Source organism: Penicillium psychrofluorescens (assembly GCF_964197705.1).
Source record: "Penicillium psychrofluorescens genome assembly, chromosome: 5".
Taxonomy (NCBI): domain Eukaryota; kingdom Fungi; phylum Ascomycota; class Eurotiomycetes; order Eurotiales; family Aspergillaceae; genus Penicillium; species Penicillium psychrofluorescens.
The window spans coordinates 332,832-352,043 of NC_133443.1; the positions used below are offsets into that span (position 1 = coordinate 332,832).

Sequence of the window (19,212 nt, forward strand, 5' to 3'; positions counted from 1 at the left end):
GCAGACAAGCTTGAGCGAAGTCGCTAACAGAGATTTCATCCAATAGTGGTGGCGCAAATTCACAGACTACAAATTCCACCTCTACACCGGGGACAACAAACACCGCTGGGGGTCTTTTCTCAAACCCCGGAGCCGCGACCACACAAAACAAACCAGCGGGTGGGCTGTTCGGCAGTCTCGGAGGAAATACGCAGCAGCCTCAGGGCACTGGGTCCAATATGTTTTCCGGTCTGGGTGGTCAGCAGCAGCAGCAACCGCAGCAGCAGGCTGCCACAACGAGCGCCGGCGGACTGTTCGGGAGCGCGACAGCCACCACCTCCCAGCCACAGACAGGCGGTATGTTCGGTGGTGCGGCAGCTGCCAACCCCGGCGCCCCTCCAAGTGGGATGACGGGTGGTGGTCTCTTTGGCGGAGGTCTAGGAGCCAGCACCACCACGACACAGCCCCAGGCCAAACCGGCCTTCGGTGGGCTGGGCGGTTCGACAATGACCGGCGGAGGTCTCTTGTGAGTGAATCACAGTCTTGATTCGGCGTCTAGCTAACGGGAGGAATTAGTGGCGGAGCTCAGAGTACCATGCAACAACCGCAGCAGCAACAGCAACAACAACAGCAACAACCGCAAAAGCCTACTCTCTCCCTCTTCGGCAACCAAAGCACTACCCAAGGCGCACAACAGCCTCTACAGCAAAGCACCGCAGCTACCGGGACGGTGGTTCCGGGGGTGAAGGTGGATGTCAGCAACCTGCTCCCCACGACTAAATTCGAGAGCTGCGCCGACGAGATCCGCAACCACATCGAGATCATCGACAACCACATCCTCAACCAAATGAAAGTCTGCCACGAGGTGGCCGACATGCTCCCCACCATCGAGAAACAAGGCAACACGATCCCCAACGACGTCGAGTTCGTGCAAGGCAAGCTCGAGACCATGCAACACGCCCTGGAGAATGATGCGAGCGACATCGACCAGTTGCGCAACCTCGTCACGCGGGACGCAGCCGAGGCGCAGGTGGCCTTCCGGGCCGTCGACACGCTAAAACTGCCACTGCAGTACCAGTCGGCTGGCGGTGGATGGTGGTCCGCGCAAGACCAAAAGGTTCCTGACCGCCAATCCCTGCGCTCGACCCGCAAGAACACCCTCGCTCTCCCGGATGATGTGGAGGGCGACCCGTCCACTGCGACCACTGTGAACGGCGTGCCGGTTAACCTGGTGGATTACTTCTCCCAGCGGTCGGATGAGATGGGGACCGTGCTGGAGCGGTACAAGGGCAACCTGAAGGAAATTGAAGACCATCTGCACGGCGTGGAGTTGACATTGAACCGCCAGATCAACGATTTCGTCAGCTCCAAGTCGCGCGACGGTGCAGTTTCTTCCACGCCCAAGTCGTCGATCAACGAGCTGGCGGCCGTGCTGGGCGATGTGGAAGCGGGCATCCTGGGAGTTGCGGCGCGGCTGGGTAGTGTGTCGGAGCGGGTGCAGGAGGTGGCTTTGGGGCCGCCGTCTATCGGGGAGAGGCGGTAGGGATAGTTGCGACACTTCTCAATGGCATTTAGGAATTGACTACCCTTTGAGTCCTTCCCACCTCTTCTACGGAGTAACTATGCGTAACCCGAATCCCAGGCCGAGCTCCCAAAGATCGCAAATCACTGGACGCCTACATACAAGCACCTAAAAATATATTCCCTTACTTTGCCTCCTGCCCCCTAGACTATAATAATTGCGTGGCACTGGTTTCACCCGGTTCCGACGCCAAAATGCGGCCGTCTTGCGTGATCGGCCCTTAGCGCAGCAGCTTAAATCCAACCGCCGCACTAGCGATCTAAACCATCTCAATCAGCTCCGCCACGACGATCCCCCTGAGGATCACCGAGTCCATCCAGTCTGTACTACTCACCGCTACCATTGGTTCTTCCCACAGCCCCAATAAGCGGTGAAGTCACGACCGTTGGTTTGGCGGCGATGGCCAATCTCGCCTTCAACGTCAGCGCAAATGGCGTGATTTAGGCCCCTTTGCCCCCCGACCCCCAAGATCACTCATCTTGCACAATTCCGGGGGAACCTTGCCTTTGCTTTCGTCATCTTCGACCTTAATTTGTGCTTCGATCCTTGTCTTGGGCCATGGCGTCGGGCGATGGCGCGATCTCCGACAACTCCGAGTACGTCGTGGTTCTTCAGCCATTCCTAAGCAATCAGCCTGATATAGATCAACCCAACCTTGGAATCTATATAAAGGATCTTGGCCCTGGCCATCATCTCTTCAAGCACGCAACATTTACTTCAGCAGATATTAATCATCATGGCACCTTCACTCGAAGAGCACGTTTTCACTCCGACTACTATGCCCTCCCAGACTTACACTTGGGGCCACTTCACCATCCCCAAGAAAGAGTTCAAAGAGAACAACAAGCTCGATTATGAGCCCGGTCGCACGGCCGTGAAACAACACATCGACTATCCACATGAAGACCTGCTGCCCTCCTTCCCGGACGTCCACTGGGCTCCGCTGGAATACACGCCCTACGAGGACAAGGGTCTTCGCGGAGACCCCAAGTTCCGCAACTTGCTCCAGGATGCCACGAGTATCTCGGACTACACACCCAAGATCGGCACCGAGGTCCGGGGAGTGGACCTGGCCCGACTGAACGACGCGCAGCGCGATGACCTCGCTCGTCTGATCGCTACGCGTGGTGTTGTTTTTTTCCGTTCTCAGAAGAACTTTGATGTTGAGGCCCAGCGCGAGCTGGGGAAGTACTTTGGCAAACTACACAAGGTGGGTGCCTTCCTATTCCCTGTCCAAATAACGTACTGACCGGATTGGTTCAGCATGCCACCACCGCCGTGCCAAAGAGGAAAGACCTCGACGACGTACACGTCGTCTTTACGGGTGACAACTCCGGTGACAACCGCGCCCTCTTCACTCCCAGCTTCCTCTGGCACTCAGACGTGACCTATGAAGAACAACCACCCTCCTACACCTCATTAAAACTCCTCTCGGGACCCCCTAGTGGTGGCGGCGGCGACACGCTCTGGTCCTCACAGTACGCCGCATACGACGTGCTCTCCTCGCACATGCAGACCTACCTGAAGAACCTGACAGCCCTGCACTCGGCGAAAATGCAAGCGAATGACTCCCGCGCCATTGGCCGCCCCGTTCGTCGCGACCCGGTCACAACAGAACACCCGATCATCCGCACAAACCCGGTCACCGGCTGGAACGGACTGTTCTTCAACCCAGGCTTTGTGACGAAGATCGTGGGCATCCCCTCCGCGGAGAGCGATGCCATTGTGAAGTATCTCACGGATGTGGTGGCCACGACGCAAGAGATGCATGCGCGGTTTACGTGGGGAGAGGATGACGTTGCGATTTGGGATAATCGGACGACCGTAAGACTTCTTCTTTTCTTTGGGTTGTTCAATTGGCTGACTCGGCATATAGACACACTCCGCGTCCTATGGCTTTGCGCCCCATCGCCGCCATGGGATCCGTGTGGCCTGCCAGGCTGAGCGGCCAGTACTGGAAGAATGGGGCCGCTCACAGGAGGAAGAGATGAATGCCTTGTATGGACTGCCGGCAGTCAACAAGGACGGGTCGCGCCAGTCGAACTACAACGACTGAATAAAATGCCATGTATAATAAAACCAGATTGCTTGCACTTAGCGAATCATTTGTTATCTGATAATTCCATTTTATCCAAGTCATGGGACTGGCCATTATACTGTAATCCGTTTGACATGGAATGGTTTGTAGTGGAACATTCTCCCGTCTCATCTCCCCATGGCGACACAACACCGGCCCTCCCTCCTGCAATATGCTCGATTCCATGGCATCGCAGTGCCCACCAAAGATCCTCTCTCGTACCTGGCGACGAACACCTTCTACTCCCGTCCCATTGACAGAGCACGCGCCCAGGCAGAATGGCACCTCGAAGCAGAGAAACTCGAGATCGGTCACCCGGAAGCTGCTCTCCTGTCGAGTATCATTCGAGGCAAAACACTGGACGGCCAGATCAACTGGGATGCCCTCTTGCCATCTGTTCAACGCGATGATTCCCTCAAACTGGATCTGCTCCTCACGGCAGAGGCAGAGTCGGTGCTTTCAACACCAGTATCTCGTCTGGGCGATCGTGATGTGGAAGTGTTGTTTCCTTCTGCAATCTCTCCGTCTTGTCCTAGGGAGTATCAGGAACTGAAGGAAACAATTGATCGACGTATGGCGGAAATGATGTCTGAAAGGCTTGATTGCAGCAAAGAGTCTCTCGTCTTGATACCGAGCGGGAAACGGCTGTCCAAAGAGGATATAGAAGCGTGTTTTCGGAACATGATGTTACAGAGGCGGGTCAGTATCTTTCATCACTCTCCACTTGCAGCTCACTCATTAGGGGTATAGCACGTCTCAGGCAAATCAGACAGCGCGACACTTGATCCATACTATTTTGAAAAGGACTCGAGGTCGCACTCGCTTCCGAGTCCTGTGACGCCGGATACATTCAGGAACAGTCGTTATGGCAGAAAGTTGTCTGGGGAACATGCAATTGACCAAATCTCATCTGCTTCACAAAACGTCGAGGGAGGCCGTGGGCTACCTCGTCCATGCACACCTATCTACAATCGAGGGAGAGACTCGACCACTATTTTGACAAATAGATTGGATCTACGCTCACCGTCAAGTGAAGAGAATACACGCTCTACAATGCCTCGACAGGATAACACCATTGACCTGGTCCGCATGGCACAAGCAGCTCTAAGTGTAGACGATATCCACACTCACGATGAGGACATGGATCTCGATCAACCTGCAATATCGACTGTTCTGTCAACACCACCTGCTACAAACTCTGTTTCAACGAGCAGTGCAACATACCGACAGTCTAGTGAGAACATCAGTCTTTTATTGAAGCATGACAGTCGGTCCTCTGGTTTGCGACTCTCGCCCACATCATCTCACCAAAATGCAGACTCATCTGCCATCCTTCTGGGCTCTTTGTCAACCTTCATGGAGACTCGGGGAGTCAGCAAACCCAAAAGCGCAGTGAGCAGTCCATACTTTTCCGAAATGAAAAACGAGAGCCGGCAAAAGGCACCTACACCTGAATTTCCACCGACCACGACTACCTCAAACGAAACTCCTACACAAGGATCTCTTCATGTCATGCATAATATCCCGTTCCCAGGAAGTATTCTTCAGGGAGATCAAGTCTCGACTCCGGCGTTGCTCTTCCTATCATCCAGTCTTCTCAAAACCCACACCCGACTCATACACCATCTCGAAACAAGCATTCCGGCTCCCAGAATGCTCTACAGAGAATATACCCAGATCCCACTTCCAAAAACACACATCCAAACCACCCGCCAACCTCACAACATCCCACCCGAAGCCGACGTGATCATCTCCCCAAACACAGGAATCGTCCTGACAACTTCCCAAGGCGTGACACAGCTCTACCTTCCCGGCCACAAACCCGACGACCCGCACGTCACAGCAATAAAAGGGATCAATTCTCCACTACGCGAACGTATCTTCCGTCTTCTTCCCCGCTACGAACGTCTCTACGTTCTCATCAGCCATGCTGGAACGGCACTCCATACGGAAGGACATACGCACCCACTGATAAAGATAGATGTGCGGACTCTGCAGGGGATCTCTTCACTTTCCGGATTCTGCGCATCGTTTTCGAAAGAAACCACCGTCGTCCCGCTGCTGGTCCAGTCTTCGCCGGAGATAGTGGCGGAGTGGATTCTCGGTCTGGCTGCCACACACCGTGCACTTGTATCTAGTACAGAAACACAAATGCAGTCACTCAGCAACGTGGTTGCAGAGGGACTGGATTATGTCCACGATCGAGAATGTCACTGGGAGATCTTCCTCCGGCAGATCGGTCTCAATCCATTCGCTGCGCGCGCCGTGCTGGACATGGATGCGAAGCTTGCAGTGCCAGAGGACAAGTACAGTGATACTACCACCATTGTTCTTGACTCGAGAGAGGTGCAGCCATCCTCCTTCGCTGCGTTTATCGAGATGTCCTCTGAACACCGGATCTCGCGTTTCGGACCGTTGATTGGGTCTCGTGTGCTCAGGAGAGTTGAGACTGCTGTTGAGCCTTTGTGGGAGGTATGAGAGAGGATACGAGGATGAGTGATTATCTTGCTTATGTTATATGAATATTTTATGTTCTCAAAGGGGCTGTGTTTGCTTCAAAAGGAGTGAGAAATATATAGTAGCTTGCTGGCCAATGAGGACTGATATATATTTCGCCGGCGATGCCTCTCCATAATCAATAATCCGGGTCTTGCAGTCCAACTCGTTCTATATAATAATAATCCTACTTCGAAGCAATCAATACAGCAAGGCACAGCATACAATAGATATACGCAGTCGAACTTGAAATTACGGGTAGGATCTTGCTATACGAACAGTGGAAGTTTGAGAGGAGATGGTCATGTCCGAATTACCGACTACAAACTCAGCCCAAAGACCGGGCAGGGCATGCAGTCGCGGGCGTTTTAAAAGTACATGGAGAGACAACATGCAAGACCCCAAGGGCAACAATCGAGCGCTTCAAACAAAGCCAAACACACACATATGCAAGCACAAAGAAAACCAAGTCCTGATTCTCTCCGCGGTTATAGTATTTTTTTTCTTTGGGGACGGGTCGAGCTAGGCGAGTATAATACACATCACCTGCCATCCGGTATCCCTTCTACGATTTATAGCGGAAGAGATCACCGGCACGGACGGGCGAGAGAACGGGATAGGGAAGATGGCGAGACCGGTTATTCAAGAAATTTACTCCTTGATCTTAGCCAGGATGCTGGGGGATACGTTAGCGCAAGGGCAGAGACAATGGGTCAACATATGGAACATACTCATGGTCCCGGAAGAGGGTGTACTCCTCCTCGCCGACCTTGATCGCGTTTCCACCGAACTGTACCAATTAAGTCAGAAAATTGTAGTTCCGGAAAGATACCACCGCAAAGACTCCGCGCTTCATCCTCGCATGAATCCCGAATCTCGAACCCGGTAGACATGGAATCTCACGGAATCCCACGGAAGAGCAGGCGGAAAAGCACATACCTGAGGAATCAAAACCTTGTCACCAGGCGCGACACCCATGGGAATCAGCTTGCCATCCTTGCTCATGGCACCGGGGCCGACAGCGAGGACCTGGGCCTCATTCTGCTCCTTGACGCTGCTCTCGGGGAGGAAGATGCCGGAGGCGGTCTTAGCCTCGGGCTTGATGCGCTGGACCAGGACGCGGTCGAGGAGGGGCGCGAGGCTCTTGATGTTGCGGAGGATGGACTGGACGTGGGCAATTCAGTTAGCAGGGCAGGTTGGTTTTATGGGGAGGTGTTTGGTTGGGCGGATGAGATCGGGAGAGAGCTGAGTAGCTCCATGGCCAAGCAAATAGGAGCCAGGGAGTGGAGAGGAGGGTTGACGTACCATTGCGACGGAAGGTGAGCAGAGAGAGGTAATCTCAGAAAAACAGGGAGGGTGGATGGGCTGAAAGGACTGCTGGTTGGGGGGATGGAGAAAGGAAGAGAAGAAAACTGGGGGAAGAAGAAGATCCAGCCGAGAAATTTCCAGAATGCCAAGACTTGGTTGTACATCCAAACACTTGAACTACACCACCATCATGGATGGATATTATTCATTTCATATTGAACGCTGAGAATAGAATAAGCACTACACAGAATTTTACCACCGTCTCCCCCGTCCACGCCCCCCATAATTCCCACGCTGGTCATACCCGCCGCCATAGCCCATTTGCGGCTGTCCACCTTGCCCAAAGCCCTGCGGCGCTGGTTGACCACCGCCCTGCCCGCCCATCATGGCCTGCGCGTGCTGCATAAATGACATTGGATCCATAGACGACGGATCTAAACCCTGTGCCATCATCGTCGCGAGCATCCCCTGCATCATATCCGGCGACATGTCCATCCCCGGCATCCCCGGCATCGCCGCCGGCGCAGCACCACCCGGCGCACCACTTGGGGCGCCAGGCATTTGCGGCATGCCCATCGTCATAAATGCCTGCATATCGTCCAATTGCTTCTTCTGGCCGCCGACCTCGCCGCGCACCTCTTGTTGCTTGATGCAGTAGCTCGCCCACGTAAACTCGTCGAACCCGTAGTTGAAATAGTCCGTCATGTCGGTCCCGGGCCGGCGCCAGGGCTTGTCGTCCGTTGGGAAGTCGGTGTCCATGTCGCTGGACATTATGGGCTTGCCCGTTGCCGGGTGCACGGGATTGCCATTGGTATCGATGGTGGAGGTGTGGATGGCCGGATAGGCGGACCCCGGTTTTTGGGGGGTGGTGGGTTTGAGGGTTGTCGCGGTTGCAGGAACGGGGGTCTGCGAGTCGTGCCGAGGGGCTGCGGAGGGTGTGGCAGATTTGGAGGCGAAAGAATCGACAGAAGAGGGTCGTTGCGGTTCTTGTCGTAAGCTTGCATGGCGTGGATGGGAGCTTTACAGGGCATCAGTAGGAGACTTGGATAGGAGGATTGAGTAGCTACTTACACTTCTGGAGGCGGCGCATCGGCAGGGGCCTCTGTGATAATGTTGAAATCATCCTGGGAAGCGGGTTAGCAGAAGCACCCGACGCGCGACGGTGCACACGAACCTCGTCGTCTTCCTCCTCTACCTCTTCCTCCTCGTCCATCTCGTGGTTGTCCTGCGGCTGGCCAGTATCGTGTGCGGAATTCTGCGCCTGAGCCGGGACTGTATCCGCCGGATCGTAGAAATCGTCCTCTTCGTCGTCCATGGTGGCTGTGATTGTGTCAAGGAGTTGGAATTGGAACCAAGAGGATGATCGACCAAGAGGAGTTTGGCGTGTTTGCAACCACTTCAACTACAATTCTCGAAACCATGTCACTCAGTAATCAACCAAAAATTGAAAGAATAAATTGATCAATTGATCTTTATCCTCATTCTCTTCACATTTTGGTCGCGTATTGGCGACCTCAATCTAGTCACGTGCCCATCTACAGACGTCAGTGGTTTTCTTCTAGCGACTTTCTTTCCAGCCAGACCAGCACCACAACTCACAGCAGAGCACCATGGCACCCTCCGAGCCAGAGAGCAACACCTCGACACCTCGGTCCTTCACGGGCCAGAGTGTGTCCGCCGAGGATATGCTCAAGTCACAAACAGTCGGCCTCGTCCACCTGTCCGACTTTCGAAAGCGGCGCGCCGAAGTCTTGGAGCAGAAGGAGCGCGAGGCGCATGACAAGTCGCTAGGGCGACTGGGATCTGGTAACTCCCGAAGCGCGACCCCATCCGCCGGCGAGGTAACAGACGGGTAAGTTTTGTTCCAGACATCTCGGCGCGCCACCAAGCTGATCGCGCGTAAACAGGTCGATGACACCACGGAGTGAGGGGCCTCCGAAGAAAAAGAAAAAGAAGCCATTGGCGAAAAGCAAGCTCTCGTTTGGCGATGACGAAACCGGGGAAGAAGAGTCTGGGACGGGCACTCCACGGGAGCTGAGTGTCTCGCGGTCTGCATCCAAGACCCCCGTCGACGATGGGTCTGCGGCGCGGCGCATGAAAGCCAATCCGAATGCGCCGCCGCCACCCAAAGCCCTGACCAAGGCGTCCATCGAGGCCGAGGCACAGGCACGCGAGGCCCTGCGCAAGGAGTTTTTGGCGATGCAGGAGGCCGTGAAGAATACGGAGATGTTGATCCCGTTTGTCTTTCACGATGGCACGAATGTCCCAGCCGGAACGGTCAAGGTGAAGAAGGGGGACCATGTCTGGCTGTTTTTGGACCGGTGTCGCAAAGTTGGCGCGGAGTTGGGCGTTCGAGGTGCCAATAACCCATCCAAGGCGCGACAGGATACCCGGCGGGAATGGGCCCGGGTCAGTGTGGACGATTTAATGTTGGTGAAGGGGGAGGTCATTATTCCTCATGTAAGTCCAGTGGTCTTCTTTGCCTGGTGGAATTATCTATGTACTAACCCACCTCCAGCACTACGAGTTCTACTTTTTCATCGCCAATCGGATACCCAACTACTCTCGCACCGGCGGCTTGCTTTTTGACTATTCAGACAAGCCTCCCCCCGCCAGTGCCAATGATAACGACCCCTTATACCGACCCAGTGACGACCAACTAGAAGGTGCAGATAAAGATCCCACGCAGACCAAAGTGGTGGACCGGCGGTGGTATGAGAAGAACAAGCATATATACCCAGCGAGTCTGTGGCATGAGTACGAGCCGGGCAAAGACTTTGAGGAAAAGATGACTTCGACGAGGCGAGACGCGCTGGGGAACACGTTCTTCTTCGAGTGAATGTACATACTACAAGCATCCCGTGACCTCCACCCTTCCCTCCTTCATCCACCCAATAATTCTCAATCATGGACTTCTCCCTCAGGTGCAACTCGCTTAAATGTCGCACTCAACTGAAGGAGAGAGCAGTGGTGACGACTTGCTCGTGAGTATACTACCCCCATGCGGAGGGCCAGCGCTGACCCGACCAGCCATATCTTCTGTCTTCGCTGCGCCGATAGCCTGGGCCTGTCGCATCCCACTGCAGGCCACCGTCGCTGCCCTGCCTGCCAGACTGTTCTCGTCAACCCAGACGATGCCGTGTCCACTGTCCTGAACCCGACAGAGGATTACAAGACCAGCGTGTTGAGCGGGATGGACCCAGGCACCATTGTCGAATGTGCCGGTCGCGCACTGGGGTTCTGGTCGTATCAGACCACTCAGGAAATGTATGCACTGGATTATAAGACGCAACGGACGAGCGAAGTTACTCACACAACACAGATTCTACCAGGAATTCCTCGGCAAAGCTCTGACGGAAAAGTACTCCAGCCTCAGCACGCAGATGGACAAGGTCATCCACAACGCCAACACCGAGATATCCTCTCTGCAAAGCAAAGTTGTCGGTCAGCAGCTCTGCCCCCAGTCCGCTGGAAGCCAAACTAACCCGTCGGCCAGACATGCAAGCAACGCAAGACGAACTGCACAAAAAGAACCAAGACCTCGCCGAGCTCTACCGCGAGAAATCCAAGAAGCTATCCCAGATGACAAACCTCTACAACCTGCTGAAGGCGCGTGCAATGCGCTCCCAAATGCAGACCGCCGCGTCCGACAGCGTCTCGCAGACCCTGCACTCGCTGGACAGGGTCTCCCGAAGTGGCCCCCCTCCCGTCCAGCCCGGTCCACCGCCGATGCCGACAGCCTCATCCTCCATCCCTCGCCGCCCACCGACCCCGGCATACCCCATCACGGCCAACGGCGTAGAGCAGCTACACCGATACCAGCGCAGCGGGACGGGCAGTTCCAAGCGAGTGCGAACAAAGGATGTAGATGCCGCTGCTGTGGCGATGCCACCGCCCACGAATCGCTCGCCGTGGAATATGCGGAATCGTCATCGTGATCGTACGCCTGAGAGGGTGGCCAGTGCGGCAGCGAAACCGCAGCACCGAACTCGGCTGCCCGGCCCGTCACGGCCGCCGACGGCGATGTCGCAGTTTCCGGATGGAGAGGCGATTCTCCAGCGGTTTGGCGGCTAGATGTGACGAGGATGTGTTTAGTTGACTGTTTGATTTGGCGGTATAACTACTTGTGAGGGTGATGCGCCTGTGTCTGGAGAGGGGACCGAGATGGAGTCATTCCCGCAGAGGTATTCATGGAGTTAGATGCGGAATAACCAGTCTATATCATCACAATAATAGTGCAAACGTGTATCAATCTCTACTGGGAGGTTAGTAGTCAACCCATTGAGTGGATCTGGCAACTCTTGCTTGTTCATCCAAGCGAAGAACTGTATCGATCTGCTAGTTCCTATGCGGAGTCCATAGTAGTAGGTGTGGATGGCCCGAGTTGCAATACAGAAGAGATATAAAACAAACAAATTTATAGAGAGCTCTGCGCAGGGTCTCTTTTCAACTGTACCTAGCAGTCCGCCCTAACTGCCCCTACCATTGACCAAAGAGGAATAACGGACCCATCCACGCCTCCGCTCGTCCGGCACCCTATCTCGGGGCAGCGGAACTGGCGCGCACACCCTCGGCAATGCCACCAACCACCCCTTTCGGTCCCTGTCCAGCACGGTCCCGACCTTATCTGCCATTGTGCCTGAAGATCTGATCTGATCTGGATCGCCGGCGGATCCGGGGTTGTTTTTCAGGAGCTCTGGTGGAGTCTGGAGCTATGTCTTGGTAATATATCCCGTATGGTACTGTCATGCTTAGGGCACTTTTTTCTTTCTTTCTTTCTTTCTACACGGACACCACCAGGAAAAGGTAACACAATTGTGAGATAGATGTATCGATTTATTATCCGAGGGACTCAGTCTAAATTCCCTTGACGGTCAAACTCTAATCAATCATGTACGTCGGCTTAGGGTGTGGAAACAAACGCCAGACCCTCGACCAGACCAGCACGGGAAGATTTATCCCGCAAATCATTCATGCCATGCATTATACCACAAACCCATGCAACGGAGTGGACGCTGCAGAAAACAAAACATAAGAGAGAACATTAGAAAAGAAACACAAAAAGTCGGTTTATGCCTCGCCAAACTCCTTGACGTCGGTCTTCTTGCCCTGCAGAGCCAGCGGCACAATGCCACTGACGTGCATCTCGGGGCCGTACACGTGCATGTCCATGCCCAGCTCGGCGCCCACGGACTTGATGTTCTTCAGTCCCTCCTGGTAGTTGGGACCAGCGCGGCGAACCCAGATCTGCACCTTGTGCTCGTTGAGCACCGGGGCAACCTCCCGCAGAGCCCGGATCACACCCTTGAAGGTGCTGGCCACGTTGGTGAAGTTGGCAATACCACCACCGATGAACAGAACCTTGCCCTCGGGGTGCATGGGCGCACGCAGCATCAGGTCCAGCACGGTCTTGGCGTAGTTGTAGGTCTGGGTCTCGGTGGGAGCACCGGAGTACTCGCCGTAGTTGGCCAGCTCGCTGACGAAGCCAGCCGAGGCAATGGCGTCGGCGTAGACGACGGAAGCACCACCACCCGCAACGAGGGTCCACACACGGCCGTTGGCGTTGAGGACGGTCAGCTTCAGGGAAGCACCAGTCTTGGCGTCCATCTCGGAGATGAACTTCTCCTCCTTGCTCAGCTCACGGCCGAAGGGGGCAGGGAACTCCATTGGCGGACCAGCGTCAATGTTGACTTTGCCATCACCGGAAGCCAGGACGGGCATGCCCAGAGCGGCGGGGCTGCGGGCAACCGCCCACTTGGTGCCGCACTCGAACTCGGCGGTCTGGTCGATCTTGGCCGCCAGGTCGAGGAAGTGAACCTCGGCCGAGGTCGCATCCGCGTTGGGGATGACGACCAGAGGGTTGATCTCCAGGTAGGTGAACTGGCAGTCGACATAGACAGCGTACAGGCGGGAGATGAAGTCCACCAGGACGTTGTGGACACCCGCGGGCACCTTGCTCAGCAGCGTGCTGGCAATATCCTGGTTGGAGGGGAAGTTCTTCAGGTTGACGGGGATCAAGAGCTTCTCGGCCTTAGCATCGACATCACCGACATCAACACCGCCCTCGTGGGTGAACAGAATCCAGTCGCCCTCACGAACGGAGGTGATGCAGACATAGTACTCGGTGCCGTCGGGATGCGGCACAAAAGGCTCGACGAGGAAGGTGCGCAGCACACCCACGATGCCCTCGACGGTGACGTCCTTGGCGGCACGGGCCTCCACCCACTCGCGGGCCTCCGCCCAGGTCTTGTTCAGGGCGAGCAGACCGCTCTTGCCACGACGCTTGATCAATTGATCGGGCTTGGCGACGAACTTGGAGCCGGGGGCGAGCAGCCACGGGTAGGTGACCTCGGCCTGGTCGAGGACATCCTTGACGGCCTTGTCGTCGGGGAAAGAGAGGGAGGCCAGACGAGCGGGCGGGTTGTGTGTGGAGGAGGCAGGCAGAGGGGTGGGCTTGATAACGGGAGCGCGCGTGAGGTGGTAGTTGAGGATGGCCTTGCCGTCGGCCTCGAGGATGGACTTGGCGGACATGATGTGTGGTGGATGAATGTGGTGGATGGAGGAGAGGAAGAAAGAATGGGAGGATGGGGGAGGGAAGGAAGGGAGGGAGAAGAAAAGAGAAAAGCGGCCAGGGGCAGAATGGAATGGGCGGGCGAGAGCAGTGCTGGAAGGTACGGCGTAGCCCTGGGCTGTTGAGGAAAAAAAACGAAGGATCGCCGGATGTGGGGGGTTGGGACCAGCTCCACCGGTGATGGACACACCTGGGTTCAGTCCAGCACGGGGGACCCTTCGATCGCGAAGAGCTGGCAGTGAAAGGCGAAAGGGTCAATTGAAAAAGAGGCAACTATAAGAAAGTATATATCTATGACCATATACTATATCCTATCCTATCCGACCATACCATAACACTTTATCAACTCGCGGATGTCGGTCGTGCCATCATCGACGGTATCGGCCGTACCGGGCGGTGGGGCACCCCAAACGTTGGGCCTAGTGCAGGACAAGCTGTACAGTGTATCTGCCAGTCCTTGCCTCGCATTTTTCTCTTGCTTAGAACTCCCTTCCTCCTTTCCTTCCTTCCCCCCTTCTTCTTTTCTTCCTCAATTAATTCTTTCAGCGTGGTGTTGCAACGAATAGGTATCCTCGTCTCTTCCTGGACTCCCTTCTGGTCGTTTCTCACCCTTCCCCAGATCATCATGCCTTCCTCTCTTGCGCCCGCCGCCAACGGCATACAGTCGGCCAACGACAACATCACTCGCTTCAATCCTCCAAGCCGAGTTCTCTCTCCCCTCAACCACTCCCTGTTCCACAACAAGACACGATGCTTCGTCTAGTAAGTGTGCCCCGCCTCGTGCAATAGGACCCGAATTGACCAGCTCCTCTAGCGGTATGCAACCCCGCGCCGTGCAGGGCATGCTTGACTTCGACTTCATCTGCAAGCGTACCACTCCCTCCGTGGCCGGTATCATCTACACTTTCGGTGGTCAGTTCGTCAGCAAGATGTACTGGGGTACCAGCGAGACGCTCCTGCCCGTCTACCAGGACGTGGAGAAGGCCATGGCCAAGCACCCGGACGTCGACACCGTCGTTAACTTCGCTTCGTCCCGTTCCGTCTACAGCTCCACAATGGAGCTGATGGAGAACCCCCAGATCCGCTCAATTGCCATCATTGCGGAGGGTGTGCCCGAGCGTCGTGCTCGTGAGATCCTGGTGGCTGCCAAGGAGAAGGGCATCACCATCATTGGCCCGGCCACCGTCGGTGGGATCAAGCCCGGTGCGTACAAGATCGGTAACACTGGTGGTATGATGGACAACATCGTGGCCTCCAAGCTGTACCGCAAGGGTTCCGTCGGCTACGTTTCCAAGTCCGGTGGTATGTCCAACGAGTTGAACAACATCATCTCCCAGACCACCGACGGTGTGTACGAGGGTGTTGCCATTGGCGGTGACCGCTACCCTGGCACCACTTTCATTGATCACCTGCTCCGCTTCCAGAACGAGCCCGAGTGCAAGATCCTGATGCTGCTCGGTGAGGTCGGTGGTGTTGAGGAGTACCGTGTGATTGAGGCCGTCAAGCAGGGCGTCATCACCAAGCCCATTGTGGCCTGGGCCATTGGAACCTGCGCCAGCATGTTCAAGACGGAGGTTCAGTTCGGCCACGCCGGCGCCTCGGCCAACTCCGAGCTGGAGACCGCTGTCCACAAGAACAAGGCCATGCGGGAGGCTGGCATTTACGTTCCCGACACCTTTGAGGACATGCCTGCGCTGGTCAAGCAGGTGTACGACGCCGAGGTCAAGAAGGGCTCCATCACGCCCGCTCCCGAGCCCGTGGTGCCCAAGATCCCCATCGACTACTCGTGGGCCCAGGAGCTGGGTCTCGTCCGCAAGCCCGCTGCTTTCATCTCCACCATCTCCGATGACCGTGGTCAGGAGCTTCTGTACGCTGGTATGCCCATCTCCGATGTCTTCCGGGAGGACATTGGCATCGGTGGTGTCATGTCGCTGCTGTGGTTCCGCCGCCGCCTGCCCCGCTACGCCAGCAAGTTCCTGGAGATGGTTCTGATGCTGACGGCCGACCACGGTCCCGCCGTGTCCGGTGCCATGAACACTATCATCACCACCCGTGCCGGCAAGGACCTGATCAGCGCCCTCGTGTCTGGTCTGCTGACGATCGGTTCGCGCTTCGGTGGCGCGCTGGACGGTGCCGCCGAGGAGTTCGCCAAGGCCTTCGACAAGGGGCTGAGCCCCCGTGACTTTGTGGACATCATGCGCAAGGAGAACAAGCTGATCCCCGGTATCGGCCACAAGGTCAAGTCGCGCAACAACCCCGACCTGCGGGTCGAGCTGGTCAAGGAGTTCGCCAAGAAGCACTTCCCCAGCACCAAGCTGCTCGACTACGCCATTGCCGTCGAGACGGTGACCACCTCCAAGAAGGACAACCTGATCCTCAACGTCGACGGCTGCGTGGCTGTCTGCTTCGTGGACCTGCTCCGCAACTGCGGTGCTTTCTCGGCTGAGGAGGTCGAGGACTACATGCGCATGGGCGTGCTGAACGGTCTGTTCGTCCTGGGCCGCAGCATCGGTCTGATTGCCCACTACCTGGACCAGAAGCGCCTGCGCACCGGTCTGTACCGGCACCCGTGGGACGACATCACGTACCTGCTGCCCGCTCTGCAGAAAGGTGGTGCCGAGGGCCGCGTGGAGGTCAATATGTGATTTTTCGTCGTGTCTTTTGCAGCGCCGTCCGCTGGTGGCATATAGTCCGTTCCTGTTCGGTGGGACGGTGGAGTTCTTTTGTTACTTTTTTCTAACGGTTTTCCTTTGTATCTGCGCCCGAGGTGGCATTGATTGATTGACTGGCCCGGGTTGAGCGACATAAAATGGCAACCCGACTACGCTATTTGATTTAATTTGTTTAGATGACTAGACTCTGGACTAATGAAATGTTGCATACGAGAAAGAACTGTGTAGAGTAAGTAACTCCTGGCAGGAGAACCCTGGCAGTATGTAGTTTACATGTCGTTAGGAACTAGATCCTTATCGCTTATCGCGCACCTTGTCTCAACCTCATCTTTTTTGCTTCCACTGTCCAACCTACCATCCACTCAACGCACCCTTCCCTCAATCCCCAGACTGCGTTATTCTCCCTTCCACAGCTGAATTACTTACTGCCCTCCATAAATCCCCCACAATCGCACAACGAACCACCAACACGCGCGATCTCCAAATCCAAATCCTGATCATCGATTGAATCATGGTCCGTCTAAAGAACCGCTACCTCCTCCTCGACATCCTCTATCCAGACCCATCCACAAGACCCAATAACACCACATCCGCCTCTCCACAGCTATCCATCCACTCTCCTACACCAGGTTCCCTGACACCGGGCCTGTTGGCGAAGATGGTGAGGGAGGAAGTATCTGCTCTCTTCGGGGACTGGGGGGTGGGCAAACTAGGCGGCGCGAATGCAGGGGGAATCAATGGTGAGTTCTTTTCTTTCATTAGTACGGGAAGTACATATACTGATGACTCCGAAACGAAATAGTAAAATACCTCTCCCCCGCAACCTCAACAGCAATCATCCGCTGTCCGCGCGCTTCCTTCCGACTCGTCTGGACGGCTCTCACGTACATGTCGCATGTCCCAGACTATCAAGAACAACCAGATAAACGATCCGGTGGGAAACGACCCTGCGTGTTTCGGGTGCTCAGGGTGTCCGGGACGATGCGCAAGGCAGAGGAAGAGGCTATTCGGCGCGCGAGAAGGGAGATTGTGCGTGTGAGGGGATTGGAGGAGAGGGATGTTCTGGGTGAGCTTGTTGGCGGTGCCATTGGGAAAGACTCTGCGGGTCTAGTCGGGGTTGATGTTGATATTATGGACGAGAGTGAGGATGAGATGGTTGGTGAGGACGAGGACTGAGTTTTGGTGATAGTTATTATGAGATACCCTTTTTATGATTTGTCTATGTACAATACAATACAATGCATCCATTCGCAAGAGATCATGACTTGCGCTGGACTTTCACTCCGCTATCCGCCAGCGGGCCCTTCCAATCATCCATCTCGCCCTCACCATCGCCGCCATCCTCATCCTCACCCTCACCCTCACCCTCAAAATCCCCCTCCGCAGCCCGGCTAGCAGCTTCTCTCGCCCTCGCCTCCTCTTCCAATTCCCTCCGCTCAATCTCATCATATTCATCCTTCGACTCAATCCATCTCTCCTGCACATCCCGTACATCCATGCTCCCCAATCCCTCTCGCACAGCAACCTGCCAGACTGTATCGTTCGCACCCTCCGCCGGTCCAAACGCATACCCAGAGGCACGATCAATCGCTTGTAGCAAATTCATCATGCTCTTCTTATCCTCGACGGCCAGCGTCTCGAAAGCAACGAGCGCGAACTCCTCGACTAATTCCACAATCGCGGAATTCAGCGCTCCGAACTTATCATTCGACAGGCGCGAGGACTCGGCTTCTAGGTGGGGTAATAGGTAATTCAGGTCTTGGACTTCGGTGTAAAAGTCTAGGTTGAAGGGAAGCGGGGCGTAGTTGGAGAGGTTGTCGATTTTGGTGAGGACGTTGAGATGGGGGAGGTCGAGTTGCAGCATGGCGCGGAGGGATAGGAGGAGGGTGGAGATGTACATTGAGGGGAGGGTGAGGGAGTAGGAGTCGACGAGATGGATGACGATGAGCTGGTGCGAGTTAGTTGCTGATGTCTTTTATGTCGAGGGGATACGAACTCGAAATCCCATTTTCTGGATTCGAAAGAAGATATTCCGCATGGAGGGGTGGTGCGTGAATAGCTCGACTTGCCCAGGACAGTCAAACAGGACATAATCCTCTAATCCCTCGTCAGCTCCATGCTTTCTTGGGTGAGAGGTACAACCATACCTCCCAGGCCTTTTAATCCCTCCTCAAGCCACTCATAGTTCTCCTCCAGCTCCTCAAGCGCATACAACGTCGCCCCATTCGGACCCAGCTTATCCTGATCCATAATCTCCTCCAGCGTCACTAAGTCGCGCACGTCCAGCGCACACGGGTACGAAGTCTTGTCGTTGGCGGGGTCCAGGTTGACAATGGAGCACTTGCGGCCGATGGCGCCCAAGAACTGATGCATGCCATTGCAATAGGTGGACTTACCGGCACCCGGGGGGCCAATAACCAGCTGGGCGAAGGGCATCTTGAGCTATGCTGGTAACTATAAGAGAGATGTGAACGTCGACCTTTTTTTTCTTATCGATATCGCGGGGAATGACATAGATGGCGGTGAG

General features: G+C 55.4%; 10 protein-coding genes across 10 annotated transcripts; 6 read left to right on the forward strand and 4 right to left on the reverse strand.

Annotated features, from left to right (window-relative positions):
* Positions 1–218: 218 nt before the first annotated feature.
* PFLUO_LOCUS7399 (Nucleoporin nup49/NSP49 (Nuclear pore protein nup49/NSP49)) lies at positions 219–1,522 on the forward strand (the record flags this gene model as incomplete). Its single annotated transcript, XM_073785039.1, has 2 exons — positions 219–505; positions 556–1,522. 2 exons carry the CDS (start codon positions 219–221, stop codon positions 1,520–1,522), a joined length of 1,254 nt encoding a protein of 417 aa, XP_073641434.1.
* A 775-nt stretch (positions 1,523–2,297) lies between these two features.
* Positions 2,298–3,617, forward strand: PFLUO_LOCUS7400 (uncharacterized protein; the record flags this gene model as incomplete). The annotated part of the gene is made up of 3 exons (XM_073785040.1): positions 2,298–2,771; positions 2,825–3,385; positions 3,438–3,617. 3 exons carry the CDS (start codon positions 2,298–2,300, stop codon positions 3,615–3,617), a joined length of 1,215 nt encoding a protein of 404 aa, XP_073641435.1.
* A 159-nt stretch (positions 3,618–3,776) lies between these two features.
* On the forward strand, positions 3,777–6,116 carry PFLUO_LOCUS7401 (uncharacterized protein; the record flags this gene model as incomplete). The annotated part of the gene is made up of 2 exons (XM_073785041.1): positions 3,777–4,106; positions 4,704–6,116. The coding sequence occupies 2 exons, from the start codon at positions 3,777–3,779 to the stop codon at positions 6,114–6,116; spliced, it is 1,743 nt and encodes a 580-aa protein (XP_073641436.1).
* Positions 6,117–6,785: 669 nt separating this feature from the next.
* PFLUO_LOCUS7402 (mitochondrial heat shock protein Hsp10) lies at positions 6,786–7,442 on the reverse strand (the record flags this gene model as incomplete). Its single annotated transcript, XM_073785042.1, has 4 exons — positions 6,786–6,810; positions 6,866–6,924; positions 7,074–7,298; positions 7,440–7,442. 4 exons carry the CDS (start codon positions 7,440–7,442, stop codon positions 6,786–6,788), a joined length of 312 nt encoding a protein of 103 aa, XP_073641437.1.
* Positions 7,443–7,694: 252 nt separating this feature from the next.
* PFLUO_LOCUS7403 (cleavage polyadenylation factor subunit fip1) lies at positions 7,695–8,757 on the reverse strand (the record flags this gene model as incomplete). Its single annotated transcript, XM_073785043.1, has 3 exons — positions 7,695–8,460; positions 8,514–8,566; positions 8,617–8,757. 3 exons carry the CDS (start codon positions 8,755–8,757, stop codon positions 7,695–7,697), a joined length of 960 nt encoding a protein of 319 aa, XP_073641438.1.
* Positions 8,758–9,052: 295 nt separating this feature from the next.
* PFLUO_LOCUS7404 (uncharacterized protein) lies at positions 9,053–10,281 on the forward strand (the record flags this gene model as incomplete). Its single annotated transcript, XM_073785045.1, has 3 exons — positions 9,053–9,294; positions 9,350–9,902; positions 9,961–10,281. 3 exons carry the CDS (start codon positions 9,053–9,055, stop codon positions 10,279–10,281), a joined length of 1,116 nt encoding a protein of 371 aa, XP_073641439.1.
* A 162-nt stretch (positions 10,282–10,443) lies between these two features.
* Positions 10,444–11,516, forward strand: PFLUO_LOCUS7405 (uncharacterized protein; the record flags this gene model as incomplete). Its single annotated transcript, XM_073785046.1, has 3 exons — positions 10,444–10,709; positions 10,765–10,886; positions 10,939–11,516. 3 exons carry the CDS (start codon positions 10,444–10,446, stop codon positions 11,514–11,516), a joined length of 966 nt encoding a protein of 321 aa, XP_073641440.1.
* Positions 11,517–12,512: 996 nt separating this feature from the next.
* PFLUO_LOCUS7406 (beta subunit of ATP citrate lyase) lies at positions 12,513–13,973 on the reverse strand (the record flags this gene model as incomplete). Its single annotated transcript, XM_073785047.1, has 1 exon — positions 12,513–13,973. The coding sequence occupies one exon, from the start codon at positions 13,971–13,973 to the stop codon at positions 12,513–12,515; it is 1,461 nt and encodes a 486-aa protein (XP_073641441.1).
* A 665-nt stretch (positions 13,974–14,638) lies between these two features.
* PFLUO_LOCUS7407 (ATP citrate lyase subunit 1) lies at positions 14,639–16,658 on the forward strand (the record flags this gene model as incomplete). Its single annotated transcript, XM_073785048.1, has 2 exons — positions 14,639–14,775; positions 14,828–16,658. The coding sequence occupies 2 exons, from the start codon at positions 14,639–14,641 to the stop codon at positions 16,656–16,658; spliced, it is 1,968 nt and encodes a 655-aa protein (XP_073641442.1).
* Positions 16,659–17,943: 1,285 nt separating this feature from the next.
* Positions 17,944–19,121, reverse strand: PFLUO_LOCUS7408 (uncharacterized protein; the record flags this gene model as incomplete). The annotated part of the gene is made up of 3 exons (XM_073785049.1): positions 17,944–18,633; positions 18,682–18,782; positions 18,833–19,121. The coding sequence occupies 3 exons, from the start codon at positions 19,119–19,121 to the stop codon at positions 17,944–17,946; spliced, it is 1,080 nt and encodes a 359-aa protein (XP_073641443.1).
* Between the last annotated feature and the right edge of the window lie 91 nt (positions 19,122–19,212).